At 35.2% G+C, this 17,707-nt stretch overlaps 1 protein-coding gene across 1 annotated transcript; it reads right to left on the reverse strand.

Annotated features, from left to right (window-relative positions):
• Nucleotides 1-4,198: 4,198 nt before the first annotated feature.
• On the reverse strand, nucleotides 4,199-6,652 carry LOC106310522 (probable WRKY transcription factor 61). The gene is made up of 4 exons (XM_013747756.1): nucleotides 6,495-6,652; nucleotides 5,422-6,006; nucleotides 5,056-5,169; nucleotides 4,199-4,962 (listed from the first exon to the last, which is right to left on the reverse strand). The coding sequence occupies exons 1-4, from the start codon at nucleotides 6,618-6,620 to the stop codon at nucleotides 4,228-4,230; spliced, it is 1,560 nt and encodes a 519-aa protein (XP_013603210.1). The 5' UTR covers nucleotides 6,621-6,652; the 3' UTR covers nucleotides 4,199-4,227.
• Nucleotides 6,653-17,707: the final 11,055 nt, after the last annotated feature.

Genomic DNA, 17,707 nt, shown 5'->3' on the forward strand with positions numbered 1-17,707 from the left:
TCAGCCCGATCAAGTTCCGTTTGACCCTCCAAATCTGTCTTGAAAAACTGAGACGAAAACTGTTTTCTTCTCTCCTTTTCTCTCTTTCTCTCTCAACTCTATTATTGTGAGTCTGATCTTGTCTGCTCGTGTTGTGTCTGCAACCACTCTCCAAATTAGGTTAGGAGACTTACATTATGGGTCATTAACTCCCAGGACCCAATAGTAACCTCATTGGCTAATACCATTGCCCAACACCAAGTTTGGTTGTCAAAACCAAACCCAATATGTTACCTCCATCTAGGAGGAACCCAACATAGCATACTTATAATAATTCAATCAAGTATAATCAAGCATATATTAGGAGGAGATAGCTTCTTCAGCATAGATATATTTCTTCTTTTTTTCGGAAAGATTTATTACTGTTACAAATTTTAAAAGGCAGAAGAAGCAAAGCATTTTTTTTTTACTGAAAAAAAACAGTCTTGCTTCATCTACTGGACATCCAGCTAACAGCTGGCGTTGGATGCAAAACAGTTAACATGTCAAATTGAATATAGAGGAGACATATTTTAGGGGTTAGAGAAAAAAATTGTAGTTTTGTTCATTCGATGCCTAGATGACTATTAGAGAATATAACAACATATTTTTCAAGAAAAACTAATGAAACTTTTACCAAAAAAATATACGGGAAGTTTGCTAAAATGACACAAATTAATTGTGTTATTACTAGAATGTCTCATATTTTTTGAAAATTATTAGAATGTTTTTCTAGTCAGAATTGCCCTTGTTCATAGTTATAACAATAAAAAACATTACTAAAGTACCCTTAACTTTTGATCGACGGCAGATTTATTTTCAAAAAAATAAATCTATCGACTAATAAGTCTGTTTATAAAATCTGTATAGAAAAAAAAATCTACCGTTAAAGTAGTGTCAGACTTTCTTAGAAACATCAGTTTTGTTTCCACGGCAGAGTTAATTGTCCGATTTAAATAGAAAACACATTTTTAAGAATTAGTCTGTCGTATGAGGGAGCAGATTTGTTATAAATGGTAGATTTGTGTGGTCAACTTATTTTTCTATGGACCGACTTATTTTCTTATGTTCGACTTATTTTTTTTACGGCAGAGTTATATATCTAATTTAAAATTGTTGGTAGACTTTTTGTTTATGTGGTAACAGACTTTTTAATTTATATTGTGGCAGATTTATTGACAAAAATCTAGGTTTGTGAAACAAAACTTAATTTAATGTTCAATTTCGAACATGTTTATATAAATTTCGAATCTGGTTTATTTTTAGGTTAATTAAGATCAAAATTAGGTAAATTTTTGGTAATTGCAGTCATTTTTTCATCCATCTTTTCTTCTTTATCAAGTTGTCCCTTTTCATGGTAGTTTAATCACTTGTTTGCAATACTGAGGAGTTACCTTGCACAAGATTAGAATGACAAATCCTGGAACTTTGGTTCTACTGGAAGTTGATGCAAACAATAGATTTAAGTATTTATTCCTTGCATTCAGCTCAAACATTATCTAGGGAAGGATTAGGAAGCGTGCACAACATACCAGTATTTTGAATGCATGAAATAAAATATTTTGTATTCAGTAATGGTTCCAAAGTAAACGTTTGTTCATGGCTGGTGGAGCTAAACATATGTTCCCACATTTATAGTTTCTTGAACAATCTGTTGTTATCGGAAAAAATCTTGTTCTTCTGGCAGTTTTCAACAGTGACAAAGTCAAAATCGTAAATTGCATAATGACATTCTTCAGCAGAGAGGCGTGCAGCAAAGTCCTTATATGTAAGAATAGGTTCTTGAATTTGACATGTTCTTGAGTTTGTAACTTTGTATCAGATATTGTCCTCTCTTTCAATTCATATCACATATCTATAAAGTTCAGAGGTACTATAAGTTATCACTATCGATGAATTGTATTCACAACATCATCAAAGAGCAGCTACTAGTATTACTTGTCTGTGGACAAGGAATGTGGACAGCAACCAGCTTACTAGTTTTTTTTTAATATCATTTTAAGAAAAAGAACATAACAATGGAGGTGTTGCAAGCAAGAAACTAAACTGCCCACGAAAAATCTTTATAACCTATAAACTTGTTAACATAGAGCTTAAGCTTGTTTTGTTTCTGTCTTGGTGGTTCCAAGTACCACACCTTTCTCCTTGTCACCGTCTTCTGGTACGCCAAACCTGAAATCAAAGCAAAAAGATCCAACCGTTGATCACATGTAAACCAACAAAATTCAAAACAAAAGATCCAAACTTTAGAGTGTGTACTACCTAAAGGCAGTAACTTGTGTCCTTAAACAACATTTTATCCAACAGATTAACAAGACTTTAGAGGAAAATAAAAGAGTTGTGTGTAACCAGAGTGCCTGTAAGAGTTGAGTTTGCAGAGGTTGTTACTCTCTTTGCTAAATTAAACATTAGCATTGCCTCTGCCGAACTGTTTCACCAAGAAATAGTTGTTTTTCTTCCCAGAAAATTTGTTCTGGAACTGTTACTATTATCTTGCCAATATCACGTACGTATCTCATCAGACCCTAAGAGAAAACAATTTCAAACAATCCGAAACCAAGTTACTAGTTTATACAACTTTAAATAAAAACAGAGAGCGAATGTTAATTCATCAAATACAATTAACAGATCTGAAAGTCAGTGAGATGAAACTGGGAATTAGGGTTTCAAAATTTCAAGATGCAATCAATTTATCTATGATAACAACAATTCGATTAGCATAGATTAAAGAGTCACAGGTTAGAGTAACTTGTAGTTGAAGCTGGATGTGATTGAGGCGAAATCGATTTCGGGTTTGTCGAGTAGGAAGAGACGAAGAAGTCACGCTGGTGATGGAGACGAAGCTGGTTGTGAGGGAAAAGGAACCATCGGAGATGGAGGTGAAGGAGACGACGAGGAGAGCGTTTCGCCGTAGGTGGAGAAACCCGACAAAAGGTAAAGTGCTTGCTTTTCTTTCTTTCTTATAGTATTAAATATATTTTTTAATTCGGATATAATTATTAGTAAAGGCAAAATCGTAAATTTGCATGCTTCAAAAGTTAATCTAGTAATTTCAAAATGAGTTATTCTTGGGTTCACCCCTAGGGTGAACCTTTAGGTTCACCAACCAATATTTTAATACAGATTTGAAAATCATAGAACCAATAACACTAGATTTAGTTCGGATTTTCAAATCCATTAAAATACAACAACCAATAACCCCTACTAAACATGTTGTCAATAAAACACTAAACCCTAAACTCTAATACTAAACCCTAAACTCAAATCCTAAACCCTAAATCCTTAAGTAAACCCTAAATCCTTGGGTAAAACCCCTAAACCCTTGGAAAAACACTAAACATTTGGATAAATTCTAAATTATAAATCTTAAACACTAAACTCTAAATCTTAAAAATAAATATTTTTTTTAAACAATATTTTTTTAGAACTATTGTTATTTTTATTTACTTAATTTTTTATTTTTTATTTTAAAAGCATAATATAATTTGGCAAGTTATTTTGTTTCCTTAATTAAAAGATACTAGATCTAAAATGACAACTTTCTATTGGTTGGTGAACCTAAAGGTTCACCCTAGGGGGTGAACCCATGAAAAAGTCTTTCAAAATTATATGAGTTAGTCTAGTCATTTCATTTCATGATTAATTAAAGTCATTTCAAGTAATTTCTCTATACTATTTCAAATAACCTGTGCAACAGATTAAGTGATTTGGATGCCTCCAGCTACATTTTTCTTTTCAAAACAATCCTTTAAGCCATATATTCGTTTTAAGTTTGATGTCCACTCCTTTAGCAAAAAAAAGGTTTCATATGTACACATTTCTTCCATAAAAATCCAACAACAAATTAAGACTATGATTTTTTTTGATAGTCCAGTATCCGACCACTTTGCGTGATCGACTAGCCCACCGGGCCTGAGCCCATGCCATTACAGGATTTTTAAGCGTCCACTTAAGGGCCCCTGGTTACGCGAAGTGGTCTGGAAGGCGAGAGGCAGCCCATGTAAATACCCCTCGTGGCCGGGGCTCGAACTCGTGATGGCGGGCACCTCAGCCGAGGTTCCTTTACCACCAGACTACGAGGTCCGGTTAATTAAGACTATGATTAAGCAACCAAAGTATATATGACCTAGGAAACTAGTAAAACTAGATCCATATACGAAGTTATTGGGTATTATATATATTTATATAAAGAACATATATAGCACTTTTTTAAGGGCTCTTCCCGGCTTCATCTTTAGTTACATTGTCCATCTTTAAATCTCCACCTATGATGGAAGATAGAGCAGTCGCAAGAGCCGATTGAAAACTTGGATCAGTAGTGATCGCCTTGATTGTTTCCGCCGGTAAAGATTGCACTTGATGAGTAGGATTTGTAGAAGATGAAGACGATCTCCCAAACGGGTCAAAAGATGACCCGGTGGTTCGAGTTTGAATCATATAGCGGTAAGGTGATTGCTGATGGGTGCCAACGTTGCCGAAAGCTGCACGGTATTGCTCATTGCGAGTACCACTACCACTATCACTACCCCAGTTCATCAATGTGTTGGTGTTGTTTGAGAAGTTGAGATTGGTCGAAGGATAACTATTAGATCTTGGGACATTACTAGGAGAAGCACTGAATCTATTGAGCATTGATAAGAACGTTTGCTGCGACGAGGAGGAGGCAGTGAGGTCTAGAGTGACGGTGGGATGGCCTGTAGAAGAAGGAGAAGAAGAGGTTTGGAGGAACGGTGATTTGGGTTTCGGAGTGATGCTATTGCCGGATAGAGAGAAGTTAAGGCCATGAAGATCCGCTGCGCCGGAGGAGGAGGCTCCGGAGATGAGCATGGAGGCTGCGGCGGAAGTGGCTGATGCCATGGGGGTTGCTGACGCGGGAAGTGGATGGTTGTGTGTTCCTTCGTAAGTTGAGATAAGAATAGACATATCTTCTGAACATCTTTGTACCTACATAAGGGATTAGATATTGTTATGGTTACGTAACATGTAAATATAAATATCTATATACTTATTTGGAATTATTACTTCAGATTTAATTACCTGTTTTCTTACGGGACAAGAAGGTGCAATGGTACAACGATAGTAAGCTCGAGGACATGGATTCCCTTTAGCTATTTTCTGACCATATTTCCTCCATTGACATCCATCATTCATCTACACAAACCCAATATTAAAAAAAAAAAAATCTTTTATTCAAAAACTCAAACGTTAAATACCTTTTTGGCTGTCTTTTTCTAAATATATTATAAAAATTATATCTTTTAACAGAAAATGTTTTCAACATAACATAATTTAGTTTCACTAATCACTAATTAAAATGAAGTTTACGCTTAGTTGAGTGATGTATTATACTGTATAGGTATGTAAATACTAAATTAAAGATGTGAAGAAAATGTAGGTACTAACCGTAGGTGTCTCACATCTAGATCTCACAGAAACCCTAGTTTTCTTAACAAGGTTCTGAGGTAAAAGCTCTTCTTCATCTTCATGATCATCTCCATCATTCTTAAACCCGAAACTATTCTCTGATGGGATCTTATTACTGCTATTAACCTCCAAGGACGTCTTTTCTTGACTATGGTCAATCTCTAACTTCTCACTAGGATTACTCAAATCCTTGTATTCAAATCCCATACTTAACCCTTCATCATGTTCATCAGTTTTTTTGCCATCACCAGTTTCATCCATTAAGCCTTTCCCCTTTTCGTCTTGATTCGTCATTGAGCCACTTGGAACCGGTGATTTTGACCGTCTACCTAGGCTCAACAAAACAAGTTCCTCGCGCTCGCTAATGTTTACTTTGTCTTCATCTTCTTTGTCTTGATGATGGCCTTTCGGTGAGAACTTATTTGTCCAGTCTTCATGTTGCACCATTAATTGGTTGTATTGTGTTTGCAGGATCTCAAAATCCTTTCTTGTCCGACTCAATGATGACTTTAGCCTTCGATTTTCCTCTTTAGCCTCCTCCATTTCGACTCTAATTGAGTCCAACTGATCTCATATTACATTTTTAATATATGATTAACCAAAAGATGTAACATATGCAAACATCTATTGATGGGTTAATCCCTTGATTTTATATGCATGCCTTAAAAATCCCATACATAGTATTTACTTTCTCATAATCATTGATGTTGTTGATAAATACTATGAGCAAATTATTCTATGGTATAACATATATGGTCTAATTAATTTGGAAAAATATATTTATGTGAAAACTTATATCAAAAGAGAAAAAGACAAAACTAACAGTTAAGAGATTCGAGATGGTTTTTAAGAATTCAAAATAAGCTTCTCTGATCAAGATAAATCATTGATTACATGGTTTTGGATAAAGGAACAAACCATCAACCAGAGACAATTCATGTGAGAAAATTATGAATATTATCTATGTAAATACATGATTGATTTATGCATATGTATATATGTCAAATATTTAGTTTAAAATTGTAAAAAAAAAAAGAAATCAGTTTTGATACCTTGGATCTTATTATATGGTCTTGTTCTTGATGCGAATCATCGTGAGACGAAACATGTTTTCTCTTCTCCTCATGTCTTTCTTCTCTTCCATGAACAGTACTTCTCAAGAAATCTTCATTCTCCATTATTCTCCTTGATATTCTTTTTGTAAGCTCTCAAAATTTGTTCACGGAACTTCTGATTTCTATATATGCAACCTATACATCCTTTGACTATACCAATTAAATAATTCACGAAATATGCAAGTTTCTTAAATTAATATTCAGAGAATATCATTTCTGTATATTATAATATAAACTTACCGTCTCCTGTTTTGGTTTAACGATCTATTCCAAAATTATAATTTTAATAACAGTAATCAGTTTGTTTTTGGTCAACAATTAGTAATATCAGTTTAAAAGAGTTTTGTAGACAAAAGTAAAAGCAATGTACATAAATTGACTAGACTCTATATTTTTACAAAAAAAATCTATGTACACATATTTTGCTGCAACGTTTCAGACCATCAGAAAAAACAAGCACGCAACTCTGAAATCTTGAAAGGTCAACAGCCAATCCAATTGAACTAAACTAATCAAGTTAAAAATAACACCAAATTGAAATAGGATATTAAAAATTAGAGAAATTAGTTCTTAAATTTTCTTTTAAACAAATACCAACACACGTACTTTAAAAAACAATTAATTGTGCATCCGTTTTGTTAGGAAAAGAAAAGAATAATATTGTTCGTCGATCGATGGTGTCAACTAATAGGAAGAGAAATATTCAACTTCAACGCTTATCATACACAGCTATGTCTCAACAAATAAACACTATTAAGGTTTGGAGCCGAAATCGTGGACCCACCGGCCGACGTGCAGCTAAAGAACAAGTTAATGAACGACGTTGAAATTTCTTGATTACATGTTACAAGTTTATCACAAATTTCTTGATTTCTTGTATTTATATGCAACTTACTTTATCAGATAAACATATACGTGTATATTTCAGATAATACCACACTAGTTTTGTTGGACATAATTAGCAAAAAAAGGAAGCTTTGTTGGCAGAACATGAATTCGAGTGCAACATAACGTTTGGTAATAAATTTATTACTTCGTGTATATTGACAAAAAAAAACTTCATGCATGTATTATCGTGCAAGTGTGGAACTATGATACATCAATCAATTATTAGCGATTCAGAATGACTTTGTTGCCTAATGCATATATATATAAATAGAACATCCTAAATTAATCACCAAGAAGATATTACAAAACTTGAAATAATCTACATATATTTTTGAGTGGATTACTCAGGGCTAGTAGTATATATACAAGAGTCCAACTGAAACTTTAATCAATTTCAAATCACAATTAGTTTAAGTTTAGCCGTTTGTCTCTTTGTTTAACGAAGTCTTATAGAACTTCCCCAAATGGTTGGTAGACTCATATATACACATTTCTTAACTTACACATAAATATAAATTGAGAGTTGTAATTAAATCCAGCAGCATAATGATTAGAGATGCATGTGATTGATATTAACAACTTCATAGTATTTAGTGGACCACGATCTAAGGGACTTTTGCTGGTTGCGTAGAGTTATGTATATGCCATTGACATTTTACAAATGATTAGTCAACCTATTGACCAAGCTTTAAATCTCATTTCCTTATCCTAATTATCGATTTAATTTATAAAAACAGTAGTTATTAGGACTTCGTAGACATCAGCTAAATTCGTAACAAGTATGCGAATACAGGGGTATATATTGAAACACATAAAAATTAAGAATAACTGCTCCCCAATTACAAAACCCTTAAACCCTATCTTTGCTAAGACGTTGATGATTTCAAACTCATTGGTTGATCCTTCTTTGAACTCTTATTTAGTTAGTAGTCTTGTTGAGGTTAGATTTGCTCTGTGTTGTGTGATCAAACACGCTTCTGAATTCTGATCTCGGGGGGAATGAGCTGCTTTTGATTTTGAAGTACTTTCTTTGACCGTCGAGTGAAGCAGTTAGGTCTACGGTTACGGTGAGAGAAGAATGGGAGAGTCAGGCTTTGTTGGCTATCGAAGAGAAGTGTAAAGTTTCTGAAGAGGCTTTGTTCTTGCTTATGGGTTGCTCACGACGAGTTTTCGCACCCTGAGATGTGTCTTCACTACTTGTTAAGCTTCTCCTGATGTTGTTGCGACTTTCTGCTGTGTTATGGGAATTGTCAAGCTGCAAGCACTTGCTCGAGGTAGAGAGATTAGACGTTCTGACATTGGAGTTGAAGTTCATAGTAAATGCCGTTTGAATCAGGAGAATAAATTCCTGAAGACTCTGTTGTTGATACACATACTTACCTAGGAATCAAGAAGAAGCTTACAGCAAATGTGTTTGCTCAGAAGGTATGCTTATTTTTGAAACTAGGAGTTGAGAAGATCTTGTTGAATAGTGATGTTGTCTCTCTTATCAGCTTCTTCTCCAAACGTGATGCCTGTGCACCTTGACAATGATTCCTCTAATTTAATCTGGTTAGAGAACTGGTCAGCCTCTTGAATCAACGCAACAATTGATTCCACATTGGTCAACCAAAAAAGTAATGGCTAAGGAAAAGGAGGATGTGAAAGAAGAGAGAACTCCCAAACAAAACAATAAGGAGAATAACAAATTAGTAGGGGAAAAGGATTTTACAGTTACTGCTACTCAAACCACTGAGTGTGAAGAGAGTAACAATGGTAATGAGAATAGTAGCCAGGGGTTACCAAGCTATATGCAAGCTACTAAATCAGCGAAAGCAAAGCTGAGTCTACAAGGCTCTTCTACACCTAGGCAACAAGGAGATGAGAAAGCCACTAGACGTTACTCGCTACCATCTTCAGGTAATAATGCAAGGGTCACTTCTGATTCTCCTAAACAACAAGAGTAGTCTCAAACTCGGGTGGCAAAACCGGGAAGAAGACTGAGAAACCTCTAAGCAACGGTTAGTGTCCCAAGCAAAACAACAAGATTTTCTCACAAGAAAGTCTAAGTAGAGATTCTGTGTTTTCTCTTACATAACTTGTTGGATTGGTTTTGGGTTTTGCAGGAAAGAAAGCTCTAGTAGAGTGGAAGAGATGATCAATCATCTGGTTTAAGAAAAATTGTTAAGGCCATTGATGGTTCTCAGTCTACAATATTTTACCACCTATCTATAAGTAGAGTATGTGTGTTGTGTTGAGAATGTACATCATAGGTTAGTTTGTTTGTTTTTTTGTGGAAATCTAATTTTTTGTTTTCATCCTACAATAGACTATCACCTTGAGAAAATCCACTTCAGTTGTGGTTTATGAGATATGTAATTGGTCCTCAACTTTTTTTAACAAATAATCTGTCCCAAGTTCGAATGAATGATTAAGGAGGGACGGGCTAAGTAATTAAAGTGGAAAAACAAAGAAGAAAAGCATAAAGTAGATAAGCCCATTGAGCTCAAAGAAGCAAGACTGGTTTCATTGCATGGAGAAAAGAGCTTGAAACAATAACTTACCCTTCAATTTTTATTTTCATAAATCTTTTTTCATCATTATCAATTTATTCTGTTTTGAATAAACACTTTTTCTCCCTTTTAGATGGCCTTCTTGCGCCTTCTTGAATAGCTTCTTCAAGCCAAACTTTCTTCTTTGCATATTTTTCTTTCTTGGACTTAGTTTTGCTTATCTTACCATAATACATCATATTGTTTATTTGTTTTGTCCTTAAATAAAATCCCATTTATATATTAAAAAGAAGATAAGACTCATCTTCTATTTTTAATAATGATAAGTTTTTGTAAAATGATATAGTGAATTCTGATGCCTAATTTTTGGTATGAACATTAAACTACACACACATATAAATATAAATATATATATATATATATATATATATGTAAAGGCTGTCCATGTCAGGCAAAAGAGAATGTTCCAAAGATATCTCAATGCTCTTTGGTGATTCCAACTGATAGGGACATTTTTCTTTTTTGGGTGTAAATGTTAAGATTTTATACCAATGATAGGGACATGTGTGAAGGACAATGCCCCAAAAGCAACACAAGACTGCACTCTATTTGCATGTACGTACCACACCATTCACCTTATCCATATTGTATGTTTAAAATAGAGAAAGTATGGAAATGATAAAAAGGAAAATAAAAACGAAAGAGAAGATATGCTTAGCTTCCCAAGAACAAGAGTTCCAAGTGTAAACCTTTTTTTGTTCAGACTTGTCAGAATTCTTCTAAGACCAGCCTTTATATATGCTTCCTTCTTACCAATCTTCTCTCCATTCCAAAGAGAGGAGGAAGGAGAGATACACTTCTCCCTTTTTATTTAACCTTCTCGATTTATATAATCTCTCAAGTTTTATATATAATTAATATCTACAAAATGGATGTATTGATTCGTCATAGAGGAACGTTTCTTCTTCTTGTCATCGCATATTTTGTACTTCTTGAAATGGAAAAGGTCTCAAGTCTAAGATGGGAGAGAGATTTGAAGGAAATTATTCGCAGGAAGCTCAAAATGGTCGTATAGTGACCCATCAATTTCAGTGATGTTTTACTTCTCCTCTCCTCAGCTGGTGCTTTGCGGTATCTTAAATCCTCAGACAAACGAGTCTTTTTCAGCAGCTTTCGTTTATTCGAGAAATACAAGAGAGGAAAAGATTTGTTCTTTGGGCTAAAATTTTGGAGTTTGCTCAGTCAAACGGCTTTGCGTAACTCTCCTGATCATTGCCCCTGCTTATTATCTTTTTGTCAAACTGCTTGGCTCCGAGGAAATCTCGCTTCATGTTCTTTGCAATATTTTCTTCTCATCCAGATTATTGCCAGCTTTTATGGAAGAGGCTAGGAGGTCTCCTATCAGAACAGCAGACCCTATGTTTTCATTGTATCAGAGGACGAGAAATGCAAAAAAAGCATGCAATATTCAAGCCAGGGTAAAGGAGTCTCTTTCTGTTCTTCAGGACATTCAGAGACAAGCCTTATCTAATCGTGTTTGATGATGAGAACAGAGCTCGTGCATCTTGGATGTTTCTAGCAGCTGCAGAGGAATCCTTGTTGCACCAAACGAGTAGAATAATGTTGGGGACCTTTTTCACAAGGCAGTTCGAGCTAATCTCTCTCAAAAAAAAAAATGTAATTCATCATCTCCTTGACGAATTGGACATGAGAGTTTATGATTCTTCAGCTCTGAAAAGCATGGTCCTCAATTATACTATTATATGAGTCTTCTTGGAACGGAAAATCAGGATATCTCGCCTTTTTCAGTAGAGCAAATACAAAAATAGTGCTCTGAAGACTTATCAGCGACGAAGAGATCCGTGTAATACTATCTTTGCTTTACCCAAAAGAGTAAAAAGCTTCTCGGATCTGATTAATGCAGTAAAGGATTTTTGCTTCTTTATCTCGTCAGGTCAATTCCACGGTCATTGCCTTGCTTCCCAAAGTCCCTGGCGCTACAAGGCTTTCTGAGTTTCGCCCTATATCTCTGTGCAACACGGTCTATAAGATAATCTCCAAGATTATAGGAAGCAGGTTGAAACTCATTTTTGGGTTAATCATTCAGTAAAACAGAACTTTTTCTTGATGGGGCAAATCATTCAGTAACTAGAGAGCTGGCAGAGTCTTTTGGTTTAAGTCAAGGCAGTCTACCGGTTCGTTACTTAGGCGTGCCCTTGATGCCTCACAAGCTGTGCCCTCAAGATTACCAGCCGTTAATTGACAGAGTCAAAAAGAAGATCAAATCATGGACAATCCGCAATCTCTCTTTTGCTGGTCGGCTCCAGTTTAATACAATCAGTTCTCTATGGTATGTTCAACTTTTGGGCCTCGGTCTTTCCCCTACAACAAAGGTTGTATCGATGCATTGTGTAATGCTTTTCTTGTTGAGATAAACTTGAAGTTAGCTTGAGTTGCAAGCTATCCTAATCACATAAGGATATGGTTTACCAAAGTGATTAGGAAATATATGATTTGTGTTTATCTTATAGGATTAGGAGTTTTAATCCTATGAGTTTTATGAGTGATTGTGATTGAAGGTTTTGAGTGAGTTTTATCCTTTGAGTGATTAATAAGAATCTGATACTTATTAAACAGTGTTCTTGAGTTTGTGATCTTGCAAAACCCTGAGACAATATTTGCAACTCAAGCTAACTTCAAGTTTATCCCAACATTTCTTTGGACGGGAGATTCGGTGTCTGCTCAAGGAGCTAAGATATGCTGGGAATCAGTGTGTACTTCAAGGAAAGCTGGAGGCCTGGGTTTGCGGCGTTTACAGGATTCAAACAAAGTGTTCAGTCTTAAGCTTATTTGGCTTCTCTTTGCAGCAACACGATCCCTATGGGTGGCTTGGGTAAAGCACAATAATATTATATTTGGGATGCTGATTTTTCTGCTTTGGGTTCTTGGATTTGGAGAAGGTTGATGGATGGACCTGAGACCTCTTGCTCACCCTTTTCTATCATGTTTTATACAGTCGGGAGAAACATCGTTGTTTTGGCACGACAACTGGACCGGGTTGGGTTCTTGATCGAGATAACCGGAGCAAACGGTCCGCGAGTTTCAGGTATATCTTTGGCTATTTTCGAAGGGGAATGGACCTTGACGAGAGGCCGTCACATAATCATTCAGTTGCTGCGTGTGTGCCTTCCTGCTCAACCTCCTACACTTATCCATGGTTCAGACGATTACTTTTTATGGAGAACTTCTGCTGATATTGCCTCCACGTGTCTGCTCTGCGGTATAGCCGATGAATCAAGAGACCACATATATTTCTCTTGTTCTTATTCCAGGTCAGTATGGGATTTTTTCTTTACTCAAACAAGTTTTAATCAGCCATATACTTTCGGTGAGGTCATCAGGTGGGTTCATCACTCTACCCCGCCTGGAAAGATAAGAACAATTTGCAAATTGGTTATGCAAGCCGTTTTCTATGCTCTATGGAATGAGAGGAACAAAAGATTGCATACTTCAGTAGCAAGGCACCCTCAGCTTATTATAAAGGAGATTCAAATCATTCTGAAAGCCAACTTGTATGGTATGGATCAGAATGTAGGGAACACCAACAGGATCAGCTCAGTTCGATCAAACCCAGGGGACAGATATCTTCACTTATGGTTCCAGAATTTCCCATCATGACATGTTTCGTTCAAATCGTCATCTAAAATTATTTTCTTGTTGCACATGTGTTTTATCTGTTACTGCCTATTATGCCTGCTTCTGCTATGTATTTTCTGAAACAATATCCCTTTCGGGAAGTAGGAAAGATGAATAAAGGTAAAAAAAAAGAAAGATGGGAGAGAGATATTAGGCTGCAGCTTCTAACTGTTCATCCTTTGCGTGTTCTTGAAGAGTCCTATTATCAAGAAAAGGGAATTCAGATACAAGTGCAGACTTGGCGCTTTCTGGTTTCGTGATGTCTGATCCTAACCAATCTGTAAAAAGAATGATTGGAAGAGGATCCGATCCTATACACAACAAGTGCTGACATTCTTATAGAAAGAAGAAACAATGTTTTGTTTCTTAAAAGTAAAGTTTGTCTATACGTTTCTGCAGTCTCAGTTACTATGTTTTCTTTCAGTACTCTCTGTTTAATTAAAAGGTTAACATTTTTCTCCTAGTTCTTCAAGCGTTTATGTTTTGTTTGATGGTTTATATGTACAAGATTTGGTTTGTTCTTCGTATAATTCTGTCAGCGAAATTGAACTGGTTCTGATTAATCAGTACAAAATAAGCATATATGGATCTGAGATATTTTCAGAGAACAAGATTTTTGGTTCTTGAGCCAACTACAAAGCTAAGAGAGCCAGCCAGGAAAATCGTCGAGTAGGCCAGGCTTTATGTTTTAAAAGCCCATTGAACAACATGGAAAATGAGAAACATTAATATTCTCTTTGACTTCTTTAGATTATTAGTCTATTAGATGTAGAAAGATTTACACAATAAGACACTTTTACGCTTATAAATAACACTCTAAGACACTTTGTGCTCTTCAGACATTTTATCTCTTTTTCCAATACACTTTTCCCTAACTCAACCAAATGAAACTCAACTATTCTTTCTTTTACTGTTAAAATCTAACTAATCTTAACTAAACAAAAAATAATTAACTAATTTCTAATAGTACAAATATTTTTTCTCTTTCTTTCTTCCATGGTTACAGAAAACTACGATAAATTAAGTTTTTTTTTTGTTTTTTGTGAATCTAAAACTTGAAAAGACAAAGATCTATGGTTACAACATCATCGTTCTTGTCTGCTAGCCTTTCTTCCGCCGCAACAGTACCACTGCCAACGTTTCTTGTCTTTTTTATTCACCGCGAGCCTTTCTTCTGCCGCAAAAGTACCACTTCTGTCTCCATCTCGTCTTTGCCTCCTTCTCGTTGCCGCCTTCGTCGCATCCTTCTCGTCAGCCTCTCGTTGTCGCCTCCGCCGCTTTCATCTCCTCCATCTCGCCGCCTTCGTTTCAGAAGCTCGATGAGCAACAATGGCCAGTTTTGGCTTTATTGCACATCTGGTCCCTAAACATTTGAATACATTCATTTTGACCCATAGTTTTCTGATTTGCAAATATACCGTTTCAAATTGATTTCCCACTTTTTAATTGGGCAGAGTATAATTTCTATAATTACAAAACGGGTCCATAAACTTTCTGGATATTTTTGATTTGGCTCTTAACTTTGCATATTGCTACGTGTACATTTGTGTATACAAGTTTTTATTCAGGGTGTACATCTGTACAAACCCAAATGTAAATTTAAGGTTCATACGAGGGTGTACATCTGTACAAACCCAAATGTAAATTTAAGATTCATATTAGGATGTACATAGTAGAACATAAAAAATATTGAAAGAAAAGAAAATATAAAATTATTAAATTTTTTTAATACAAAATTAGTCAAAATAGTTGAATTTTCTGAAACAAAATTCGTATTAGACATTGCTCTAGATGATGTAACTATTTCGAACTTTTGTTTATCTTTTGTAATCACTACTATTCTTTAAGTTAATTTCGCGTACACATGTACATCTCATCTTGTGTACACTACCTACCATATTGTATAAACTTTTTTATATGTACACAAAGCAAAATATATTTCAAAAAACATAAACTAATGTGTATGTATATAACTTGATACATTTGTAGCTTAATACAAATATATATACATGCATTGTACATGTGTACATGTGTACATGTACTTTTACTGATCAATGTGTACATCATACCCATTGTACATGTGTACACGTAGTTAGAATATGTTTCTCTACTATCTCGAGGAAGTTGCTAGCCGAGAAGGACATACAAGTATGATCAAAGTTCTTTAAACAGTAATAAACAAGCTAAAAAAGTTTGTTTTATATGTTGTTGTACACATTATCCCTTGTGAATAGTACCATGCTGGCTAAATATTTATATCTCATTATATGTACACATTATTCCTTGTGAATAGTAATACATATGTGTACATGTAAATATCATTTAATCTAGTATATATGTCAAACGTTGTGAGTAAAAAATATATGTACACCTTGGCTATTTTATATTGTAAATTGCAACTATATCTAACAAATTTATCAGGTGTACATGTGAATTCTTGCACAATTTAAATGGTGTACGTGTGTATTCTTGTACATATGGATACTACAAATTTTGTGTACATTAGTTCATGTACATATGAACATTCAGGAATCTTCATACATATAGCTAATATTTAAACCATAATAATGTATTTCATGGTTTTGGCTTTTCATTTAGATTATATTGCTTTTGCATAGTAATCTTCATAAAGTAGGAGTTGTATTACACAATTACAAGTGTGGAGCCAAATTGGAAAGCAACTGTGCAAATCTGCAATTTTTAGGGCCAAATTATAAAAAAAATTGAAAGCTAAAGGACTAGTTGTGGAAATACATGAAACTTGGTTTGGGAATGGATCCCTTCGAGGTTCACAGTCAGAGGCGGACCTACTTTATAAGATGGTGTGTCAATTGACCCAGGTTAAATATTTAAACGTTTCTTGTGGCTTATGGTAATAATGTCTACTCACCTCAAATGGTAGTGGTGCACCCCCTTAAATATGAGTTAACCGGTTCAATACCCTATTTTATTTTACTTTTTGAAATTTAATTTGTCACTGACCCAGATTTAAAAAAATCTTGGGTCCGCTACTGTTCACAGTTCGGATCGACTCCCGTTTGGTTCACCGACGGTTGGAGAGGAGGAGATGTCATGTAGGAAGGCACGACAGAGCTTGAAGAACCACCGATCTAAAGACGTGGAGGAAGACGAGACGCGACGGCGCTAAGAATGACCACCCGGTGTTGATGGATTGAAACAGAGCCGGGGATCGAGCCGGCGACGGAGCTACATCAAATTTTATTGATGTCAACTTCTGATCTTTTTTTTGTGGTGGTGCTTGTTGGTCGAAAGTGGATAAGAAGAAGATTGAACCACATCTGTGGTTTTTGTGGAGAAGAAACTCACAGTAAATGAAAAGAAAGTAAAGCAAAAGGGAAAGTATTTTTAAAATAAAAAGGAAACTAGAATCTTTTGTAATTACGTAGTTACGTTTAGTGAGGGAAATGAAGTAAAAGTTACTCAAAACTACTCTAGGAGCAATAAGTTTCTTATGCTGTGATAAAAAGTGATAAAGTGACTTAGAGTGAAAATTTCTCTTAGATGTATTGATTATTGACGTCTATCTTATAATATAATATATATTTATTTATAATCCCACGCATATACGGGACAGACATCTAGTCTGTTGATATTCAAGCTGCATGGTCTTTTATGGTATGGATCTAACTCCTAATATTCAAGCTGAAGAAGGTATTAAGTCGAACCCATAATGCCAAAGAAGCAGAGCAAAGGTGAGAGAACCATTTGCCCAAAATGCTCTTAAGCTTTTATAAGCATGTTTAATTCATGAACGCCAGGTCATTCCTCAGGTTTTCTAATTAATGCGACATGCTACATTTTCTTATTATGTATTCGATTCCATCGATTTATAACGGAAATGGTGAAAGTATTTTGAAGGTAAGGTAAGTGACATGCAGAGGCAGATCTACGTGGAGAATAGGGGTGTCAGCTGACACCCCTTAAATGTTATATACTTGGTTTTGTATACTCTGTGTAATGAAGAAACTTAGTTCAGGTGGTTTAAATATTTCCTCTGACACCCCTAAAATCCCCCAGACCCCGGTTTGAGAGTCACCTTGCACCTTTTTTCTC

Source organism: Brassica oleracea, chromosome C8, assembly GCF_000695525.1.
Source record: "Brassica oleracea var. oleracea cultivar TO1000 chromosome C8, BOL, whole genome shotgun sequence".
Classification (NCBI taxonomy): Eukaryota; Viridiplantae; Streptophyta; class Magnoliopsida; order Brassicales; family Brassicaceae; genus Brassica; species Brassica oleracea.

Bases quoted from the DNA above. Each gene is read 5' to 3' on its own strand.
- LOC106310522 (XM_013747756.1), bottom strand. From the start codon at position 6,620: ATGGAGAATGAAGATTTCTTGAGAAGTACTGTTCATGGAAGAGAAGAA. The intron at 6,007-6,494 runs GTATCAAAACTG...ATATGAGATCAG, and splicing joins ACCATATAATAAGATCCAAG to TTGGACTCAATTAGAGTCGA. The intron at 4,963-5,055 runs GTAATTAAATCT...TCCCTTATGTAG, and splicing joins CTTGTCCCGTAAGAAAACAG to GTACAAAGATGTTCAGAAGA.